Source organism: Hyaena hyaena, unplaced genomic scaffold, assembly GCF_003009895.1.
Source record: "Hyaena hyaena isolate Hyena2069 unplaced genomic scaffold, ASM300989v1 scaffold_844, whole genome shotgun sequence".
In the NCBI taxonomy this organism is placed as follows: domain Eukaryota; kingdom Metazoa; phylum Chordata; class Mammalia; order Carnivora; family Hyaenidae; genus Hyaena; species Hyaena hyaena.
In genome coordinates, this window is record NW_024081476.1 from 65824 (window position 1) to 75695 (window position 9872).

Genomic DNA, 9872 nt, shown 5'->3' on the forward strand with positions numbered 1-9872 from the left:
TTTTTTTTTTTTTTTTTTTTTTTTGGAAAAGCTTGAGAAGAATGGGTATTAATTCTGTTTTAAATGTCTGGTAGAATTCCCCAGGGAAGCTATCTGGCCCTGGACTCTTATTTGTTGGTAGAGATTTGATAACTGATTCGATTTCTTCAGTAGTTATGGGTCTCTTCAGATTTTCTATCTCTTCCTATGTGAATTTTGGTAGTGACTGTGTGTTTAGGAATTTGTCCATTTCTTCTAGTTTGTCCAGTTTGTTGGCATATACTTTTTCATAGTATTCCCTGATAATTGTTTGTATTCCTGAGGGATTGGTTGTAATAAGTCCATTTTAATTAATGATTTTGTCTGTTTTAATCCTCTCTCTTTTCTTTTTGAGAAGCCTGGCTGGAGGTTTGTCAATTTTGTTTCTTTAAAAAAAAAAAAACAAAACAAAAACAACCCTTCGTTTCATTGATATGTTCTGTGTGTTTGGTTTCTATATTGTTTATTTCTGCCCTGATTTTTATTATTTGTCTTCTCCTACTGGGTTTGGGGTGCTCCTGTTGCTCTCCCTCTAGTTCCTTTAGGTGTGCTGTTAGATTTTGCACTTGCACTTTTTCTCATTTCTTGAAATAGGCCTGGAGTGCAATGTACTTTCCTCTTAGGACTGCCTTTGCTGCATTCCATAGAGTTTGGATTGTTGTATTTTCATTTTCATGTGTTTCCATATATTTTAAAATTTCTTCTTTAATTGCTTGATTATCCCATTGGTTCTTTATTAGGGTGTTCGTTAACCTCCATGTTTTTGGAGCTTTTCCAGACTTCTTCCTGTGATGATTTCAAGTTTCATAGCTTTGGGATCTGACAGTATGCATGGTATGATCTCAATTCTTTTATATTTATTGAGGGCTGCTTTATGTACCAGTATGTGATCTATCTTGGAGAATGTGCCATGCACAGTTGAGAAGAAAGTGAATTTCATAGCCTCAGGATGTAGAGTTCTAAATATATCTGTCAAATCCATCTGGTCCCATATGTCATTTAAGTCCATTGTGTCTTTAGTGATTTTCTGTCTAGTTGATATATCCATTGCAGTAAGTGGAGTATTAAAGTCCCCTGCTATTAGCACATTCTTATCCATAAGAGTGTTTCTGTTTGTGATTAATTGTTTTATATATTTAGGTGCTCCCATATTTGGTGCTTAGACATTAATAATTGTTAGCTCTTCCTGATGGCTAGACCCTGTAATCGTTATACAATGCCCTTCTTCATCCCTTATTACTGTCTTTACTTTAAAGTCCAGTTTGTCTGATGTAAGTATAGCTACTCCAGTTTTCTTTTGTCTTCCAGTAGCATGATAGATATTTCTCTATCCCCTTACTTTCAATCTGAAGGTGTCCACCAGTCTAAAATGAGTTTTTCATAGACAGCAAATAGATGTATTTTGGGGTTTTTTTGTCCATTCTGCTACCCTATATCTTTTGATTGGGGCATTTAGTCCATTTACATTCAGTGTTATTATTGAAATATATGGGTTTAGAGTCATCGTGGTTTTTGTGGGATTTATGCTTGTGGTGGTGTCTCTCGTCTTGCGTTCCTTGCAACATTTCCCTCAGAGAGTCCCCGTCAGGATTTCTTGTAGGGCTGGTTTAGTGGTGATGAATTCTTTCAATTTTTGTTTATTTGGAAATACCTTTATCTCTCCTTCTATTCTGAATGACAGGCTACTGGATAGAGGATTCTTGGCTGCCTATTTTTTCTGTTCATCACATTGAAGATTTGCGGTCATTCCTTTCTGGCCTGCCAAATTTCACTAGATAGGTCTCTCACCACTCTGATAGGTTTCCCTTTGTATGTTAGGGCCCTTTGATCCCTAGCTGCTTTCAGAATTCTCTCTTTGTCCTTATATTTTGCCAGTTTCACTATGATATGTCGTGCAGAAGATTGATTCAAGTTACATCTGAGGGGAGTTCTCTGTGCCTCTTGGATTTCAACATCTGTTTCATTCTCCAGACTGGGGAAGGTCTCAGCTATAATTTGTTCAAGGACACCTTCAGCACCTTTCCCTCTTTCTTCCTCTTCTGGAATTCCTATGATACAGATATTATTCCGTTTGATTGTATCGCTGAGCTCTCGAACTCTCCTTTTGTGTTCCTGTATCAGTTTATCTCTTTTTTTCTCAGCTTCCTCTTTTTCTATAATTGTGTCTTCTAAAGCACTTCTCCTTTCTGCCTCTTCTATCCATGCATTGGACGCCTCCATTTTATTATGCATCTCATTTATAGCATTTTTTAATTAATCACAACTTTTTTTGAGCTCCATAGTGTTTGTAGCAATAGTTTCTCTGATATCTTCCATGCCTTTTTTTTTTTAATGTTTTATTTATTTCTAGGAGAGAGAAAGAGAGACAGCGTGAGCAGGGGAGGGTCAGAGAGAGAGGGAGTCACAGACTGAAACAGGCTCCAGGCTCTGAGCTGGCAGTCAGCACAGAGCCCAACGCGGGGGTCGAACCCATGAACCATGAGATCATGACCTAAGCGAAAGTCGGACGCTCAACCGACTAAGCCACCCAGGTGCCCCTTCCATGCCTTTTTCAAGCCCAGCGATTAATTTTATGACTATTGTTCTTAATGTTGCTTATATCTGTTTTGAGAAGTTCTTTAGCTGACAGTTCTTTCTGGAATTTCTTTGGAGGAGAGTTCTTCTGTTTCATCATCTTTGTTAGCTTTCTATCTCTTGTTAGTTTTAAAAGCTTGTTATGCACTCTACATCTGTGAGTCCTGCTGTACCAAAGAAGGCTCTTTGACTGTCCAGGGCCTGTCCATTCAGGAAGTGTACTTTGAATGGTGTCTCTTGGTCTCTCTTGTTGAGACCTTGGTTATTTTATTTTCCTACTTGTAGTGGTATTTGGACTCTCCACCCTGTGTACTTTGGCTTGTTTCTTGAGGTAGCCCTAGAAAAGAAAACAGACAGACAAACACACAGGGAACAAAGGCACGCAAACGCACAGACAAATCCAGCAAACATGCAAACCGAAAGGGAAAAAGGAAAAGAAAAAAGGAAGGGACACATACAAAAAGAAAAAGAAAAACAAAAGAAAAGAGGGAGGAGAGAAGACGAGTAATAAAAATAAAAATACATAAAAAAGAGAAAAAGAAGAAAAGAAAAGAAAAAGAAAAAATCCAAGAGACAAAGGATAGTCTAAAGCATAGAACCAGAATTCCCAGCTACAAATAAATAGCCGGGTGTATGCAGTGCTGTTGGAAGAGCATATACAAAGAGAGAAAAGACAGGGCGGGGAAGAAGCAATATTGGAAATGAAATGAGAAGGCAGAAAGACTAAGAGGCTTACTTCAAAGAGGGAAAGAGGGGAATATGGTTGGAGTGAAGGTGAAAGAAATGATGATAATGCTACTCAGAGAAACTATATAATCTCATTACTCCAGAGAGAAAGAGATAAAAAGGTAGTGGTGGAGGTGTGGAATTTACATCTAGAGAATGGATTAAATGTGACCGTTTAAGCAAGCCAGTGACCAGAATTAATCAGGGTAGTGCTTCCATGTTGGTCTTGCCCCAGCTCCGGTAAAAAAAAGAAGAAGAAGAAGAAGAAGGAGAAGAAGAAGAAGAAGAAGAAGAAGAAGAAGAAGAAGAAGAAGAAGAAGAAGAAGAGGAGGAGGGCAGCTCTCTAGTGGGGATGGACATGGTTTGGTCCAGTGCATCCTGCAGGGGTTCTGCCTTGGTGGTTGTGGGGTGAAAAGTGGTGGCGCCCCAGTCCCTTCTCGAACCAAGCATTACAACTCACTCTTTTGGGTGTGATCTCCCTGTGCAGGGGTGTAGCCAAGGTGGGCTATGCTCTATATCCCAAGCCAGGCCTTGTTTCCAGATCTCAGTCCATGCGCCCCATTGATATTGCCCGAAATATAAACTCGCAGGCGAGTCCCTCAGACCAGTTTCAAGCATCTCGCCTTCCCCCTGGGGATCAAGCCAGAAGCCGCTGCTCCCTCTCCTTCAGGTCAGGCTGGCAAGTGAGGAGCAGTTTCACCCAGGGTCACCTTGGAAGAATGCGTCTCGCCTAGGGTCGGTCACCTGGACAGCAGGAAAACGGTTGTTGTCCGAGCGGAGGTTTTTCTCTTCTCCAGCGACAGGTACAGTGTCTTGAGCAGTTTCGGCCACTCTTTCTTCTTTCCCCTAGACTCACCGTGGCTCCCCACAAAGGGGGATCCCCCCCTCCCTCTGTGTCTCTAGTCCCAGCCCGATTTTATCTTCCCCAGTTCCCACTCACTCTATAAGGCTTTTCAGCGGACTCTGTCTCCTTTTCCTCCGAAACTCCTGGATTCTGTAAGGGTTCCTATGGCTTCAGGCCTTCTCTGTTTGAGAGATGGGGGCGAGTGAAATGTACAGAGCTCCGTACTTCTCTGCCATCTTGCCTCCTTTCAAAAAAAATTTTTTTTAAAGAACTCAGGAAGAAGAAAATAAGGAAATGAAGAACAGAGGAGCAAACAGAAAACAATAATTAACATAGGTTTAACCCTATCATTAATTACATTAACTGTAAATAGCCTAAGTATACTAATTAAAAGGCTGGGGTTGACAGAGTGGATTTTTTAAAAATAACCATATGTATGCTGTATCCATGAAATGCGCTCATATAAAAAATATAGGTAGACTGAAAGGAAAAAAATGGAAAAATTACACTATATAAAATTAATCTTAAAAAATTAGAAGCGGCTACATTAATATCTGGTAAAATAGATATCAGAGTAAAGAGAAAAAACAGATAATAAAAACATTAGGAAAGAGGATATAGCAACAAAAATGGAGGCGACCTTTAAATTATAAGAGAGACCTGTGTCATCTGCCATCTTGTGTGAAGCGAGGTGGCTTCCACATTTCCTGAGTATCTTCTCTGCTTCCACCTCAATTGCCCCTTGATCACAGACACTTCTTAGGATCAGTTCCAGAGCTATGGCAGTATCACTGGCAGCTTCCACTGTTGTAGAGGAAGTGGTGGTCAGGGTGACCTCCACAACTTCCACTCCCTGCTGCATTGCCTGGGCCTCAGTCAGAACTGTGGACCTTTGGAGCCCAGCCTGGACCAGGGTGGCACCAAGCCCCCAATTCCACCACTGTCTCCACACCAGCAATAGCAGCAGCCACAAATGAGGCCACTGCCACCACAGTAACTGCTGCTGCCAGCACAGGACTTGTCCAAGCCCGTTGTTTCTCAGGGTCCTGGCCCAGCTCCCAGAGTAGGCAGTGCTCCAACAGCCTCCAGCTGGGCACTACTCACCACTTCCCCAATCTCTCCCCGCAGAACCAAGCCACACCCACACCCTCCTGCCACTTGTCACCTCAGTGCTCCCTTTGATGCCCCTAACCTCATTGTCAAGCAGCAGGGTCATCACTGTTCCCTCAGGCTGGAGGCCCACTGCCTCCACCCACAAGCTGCCTCAAAGGTGGCAAAGTGCAGGCAGGCCTAAGCCCTGTGGTGGCCTGGGCCTGTGTACTCAAGGGCACCCCAAGCTCCCCACCGAGGTGGTAGGGAGCCCTGCAGAGGATTGCAGCACCACTCAACCTACCAACAGCAGCACCACCAGGATCCCCCATCCAGTGGGCCCGGTGGCTGCAGCAAGGAGATATCTCACTTGGGGGAGTTTAAAGCCAACTTATCTCTCTTGAGGAAGCATGAAGGGAAAACTTACACTCAGCATTGTTGGTTGTTGGAAATATATCTGCACATATCATGGAGGATGAATTCAACAGACTAAATAGGGAGAACCAGGAGAAAGAAGATTTAGACTTATTAAACTTGAATCTAGAGCATTGGCTGAAATTGCCAAAGCTGACCTTGATGGTACACCCATGAGAGTTTTCAACCCAACTTTGAGTTCACTTTGCCATATGTGCTGCTGCCTTTTCCATTCAGAATTTTAATCTTATGTTTTCAGTGAACTGTTGGAAGAAGTGTTTTGCCACTTTGGTCCTATTGAAAGGGCTATTGTAATTGTGGATGATCACAGAAAACCTGTGAGAAAGGCATTGTTGAATTTCTTCTAAGCCAGCAACAAGAAAAGCACCTGAAAGATGCTGTGAGAGTGTTTTTCTTACTGACAACAACTCCTTGTCCAGTCGTTGTGGAACCACCCAAACAATTAGATGATGAAGATGGTCTTCCTGAAGAACTTGCAAAGAAGAATACAATGTATCAAAATTGGAAGAGAAACCCCTCCTCATTTTGCCCAGCATGGCACATTTGAGTATATATTTTCAGCAGTGGAAGCCCCTGGATTAAGTGGAAAAAGAGCAAAGGAAACAAATCAACAAAAACATGAAAGATACACAAGACAAATTGGAAAGTGAAATGGAAGATGCCTATCACGAGCATCAAGCAATTATTTTGCATGAAGATTTGATGAGACACCAGGAGAAATTAAGACACATGGAAGAACTTCACAATCAAGAAATGAAGATACATAAAGAGATGCAAGTAAAGCAAGAGAGATAATGATGTAGAAGGGAAAAGAGATGAAGACTGGTCAACGTGAGATGGAAGAATAAATGAGACACCAAGGAGAGGAAAGTTATAGCAGATGGGCTGGAGGGATCCAAGAGAAAGAAACAGAATGGATGGTAGAGGGGCAAAGAACAGGGGAGAGTCCTATGGTTTAGGAAGCCAGAAATTTCTACCTCTAGGTGGTGGTGGCATTGGTTATGAAGCTAATCCTGGAGTTCCACCAGGAACCATGAGTCATTCCATGATTGGAAGTATATATTGAGAGTCAATTGAGCATCCTACTCTTGATTTTGGCTCAGGTCATGATCTCAGGATTCGTACGATTGAGCCCCATGTTGCAGAGTCGGCTTGGGATTTCTTTCTCTCCCTCTCTATCTGCCCTCTCCCCTGAATACACACGTTCTCTCTCTCTCTCTCTCTCTCTCTCTCTCTCTCTCTCAAAATAAATAAACTTTAATGAAATAAATTTCATATGGAAGAGAAAGTATACAAGAATAACCAGAGTTTTAAAAAACTGAAAACAATGAGAGAAGACAGATTTATCATAATTAAAATAGTGATAAAGATTACAATCCAAATAGAGGCAAAGAACATTATCAACAGTAGCCAAGTTATGGAAAGAGACCAAATGACCATCGACTGATGAACAGATAAAGAAGTTGTATATATACACAATGGACTATTACCCAGAAGAAAAGAATGAAGTCTTGCCATTTGCATTGACATGGATGGAGCTAGAGAGTATTATGCTAAGCAAAATAAGTCAGCGTAAGACAAATGCCATATGATCTGACTCATATGTGGAATTTTAGGAACAAAACAAACAAACATGGTGGGGTTCTGGGGAGAAAGGAAAACCAAGAAACATACTCTTAACTATAGAGAACAAACTGATGGTTGCCAGAAGAGAGGTGGGCAGGTTAAATAGGTGATGGGGGCTAAGGAGGGCACTTGTGGTGAACACCAGGTGTTATATGTAAGTGACAAATCACTAAATTCTACACCTGAAACTAATATTACACTGTAGGTTAACTAACTAGAATTGAAATAAAAATATGAGGAAAAAAAGAATATAAATAAATACATCTAGGAAAATCATTCATTTAGGCCTGCCACTTTACATTTTATGCAAACCTGAATTCTAAGTAGATTAAAATCTAAGTATAAATGAATAAACCTGTAAAAATATTAAAAGGAAATATGGGAGAATGTTTTTCTGACCCTGAGCTAAAGAAAACTGTTCTTTGCAAGACACACACACAAAAAAGGAAAAATTGGCCAATTCAAAAACATGAAAATTTAAATCTTTTATATAAAAATGAACTGTTTGAGGTTGAAAGACAAATAACAAAGTAGGTAAAGTATTTTTCATACATATGGTAGAGAAAAGGGTAATATTTTCTTTATATTTTGTATAAAGAGCCCTTGAAAGTTAATTTTAAAAAAAGATAAACTACTTAATAGAAACATGGAAAAAGGTTATGAACAAGCAAATCATAAAAGAAATGCAAATAGCCAGTATATACACGAAAACATGCTCAATCTTACTAGTAATGAAATTAAAACTGTTTCTTTCAAGTATTTTATAAACAAAGATTTAAAAAGATGATTATTAAGGATGTGTTGAAACAGTCGCTTTCTATACTGATGGTGTAAATATAATTGGCACAACCATTTTAGTGGACAATTGAGCAGTCTTTATAAAGTTGTTAGTAAGTATTCCCTTTGTCCTAACACTTTTACTAATTAGAATTTATCCTAAGGAAATCACAGAATAAGGGCACAAAAATGTAGGTACAAAGATCACCACAATGTTGCTTATAATTAGAAAAGAACAGTTTAAATGTCTGCTATGGAATCTTATATAGCTTTTACAAAGGATAAGTTAGAAAAAGTAGATCACAAAAGAGTATGTATACTATGATCCCCTTCACATAAAGTCAGATAATTATTAGCCTTTATTTTGTATGCCCCCCTCCACAAACACATACACAAAGATAAAGCTCCTTACATGAGATAATATATAAAATGTTTTAGCACAGTGTCTGGCACATAACACTAAACAAATGGTTGCTGTTATTAGTGTTAGCTTTCAGTATCAATTACGTAGTCTGCCATCAGGCACTGTGCTAGATGCTTATGATAAATAAGACACTGTCTTTGAGAAACGCTGTCTATTGGTAATCATCCCTTACCACGTGCCCATTCTGCAGTGTTGTTGGCTCTCAATCAGTTGTTGAAATACAGAGTGGATAATGAGGAGTGTCTCATTTGTACAACCAGGATGTTGATTTTAAATCATTGAAATAGGGGCGCCTGGGTGGCTCAGTCGGTTAAGCGTCTGTCTTCGGATCAGATCATGGTCTCACAGTTTGTGAGTCCAAACCCCGTGTCGGGCTCTGTGCTGACAGCTCAGACCTTGGAGCCTGCTTCGGGTTCTGTGTCTCCCTCTCTCTCTGCCCCTCCCCTGCTCACACTGTCTCTCTCTGTCTCTCAAAAATGAATAAACGTTAACAAATTTTTTAATGAAATAGTTAAAATAGACCCCTTATTTCAAAGTTAACACCACAAAAATTGTTTTTAAAATTCTCTAGATGAAGATGGAATCAGCTTGAATTCAAGTATCCTAGCAGCACTCCGAAAAATGCAGGATGGCTATTTTGGTGGAGCAAGGTAAGTGACCTATGTGCACTCTTTAGTGAAACAAAATGAAATTTGGAAGCTGGCTATAGTAATGGTAAACTTGTGATGCCTTTCTGTGTGTCTTTAACAATATAGTCCCATCCTATTTAAAGGAACTTATTTTTTTATAGATAAAATCAAAGAATTAAATGTTATAGAGAAAGGTTGGTGGGAATGTAAACTGGTGCAGCCCCTCTGGAAAACAGAGATTCCTCAAAAAATTAATAGAACTCCCCTATGACCCAGCAATAGCACTGCTAGGAATTTACCCAAGGGATATAGGAGTGTTGATGCATAGGAGCACATGTACCCCAATGTTCATAGCAGCACTCTCAACAATAGCCAAAACATGGAAGGAGCCTAAGTGTCCATCAACAGACGAATGGATCAAGAAGATGTGGTTTATCTATACGATGGAATACTGCATGGCAATGAAAAGGAATGCAATCTGGCCATGTGTAGCAACATGGATGGACCTTGAGGGTGTTATGCTGAGAGAAGTAAGTCAGGCAGAGAAGGACAAATACCATATGTTTGCACATATAGGAGGATTAGGAGGAACTTAACGGAGGACCATGGGGGAGAAGAAGGGGGGAAGTAATGGGGGAGAGGGAGAGAGGTAAACCATGAGAGACTCTTGAATGCTGAGAACAAACTGAGGACTGATGGGTGTGGGGGGGAGGGGGGAGATGTGCATGGA

General features: G+C 40.3%; 1 protein-coding gene and 1 pseudogene across 1 annotated transcript in view; both read left to right on the plus strand.

Annotated features, from left to right (window-relative positions):
* The window catches only part of LOC120222161, a 13613-nt pseudogene extending 6861 nt beyond the window's left edge, over window positions 1-6752 (plus strand).
* Window positions 1-9872, plus strand: part of PHKA1 (phosphorylase kinase regulatory subunit alpha 1) — a gene marked incomplete at its 5' end in the record, with an annotated part of 130784 nt that overhangs the window by 62508 nt on the left and 58404 nt on the right. The window contains one exon of the mRNA XM_039219858.1: window positions 9085-9163. Within this exon, the coding sequence (XP_039075789.1) occupies window positions 9085-9163 (79 nt within the window). The remainder of the gene's footprint in view (window positions 1-9084; window positions 9164-9872) is intronic.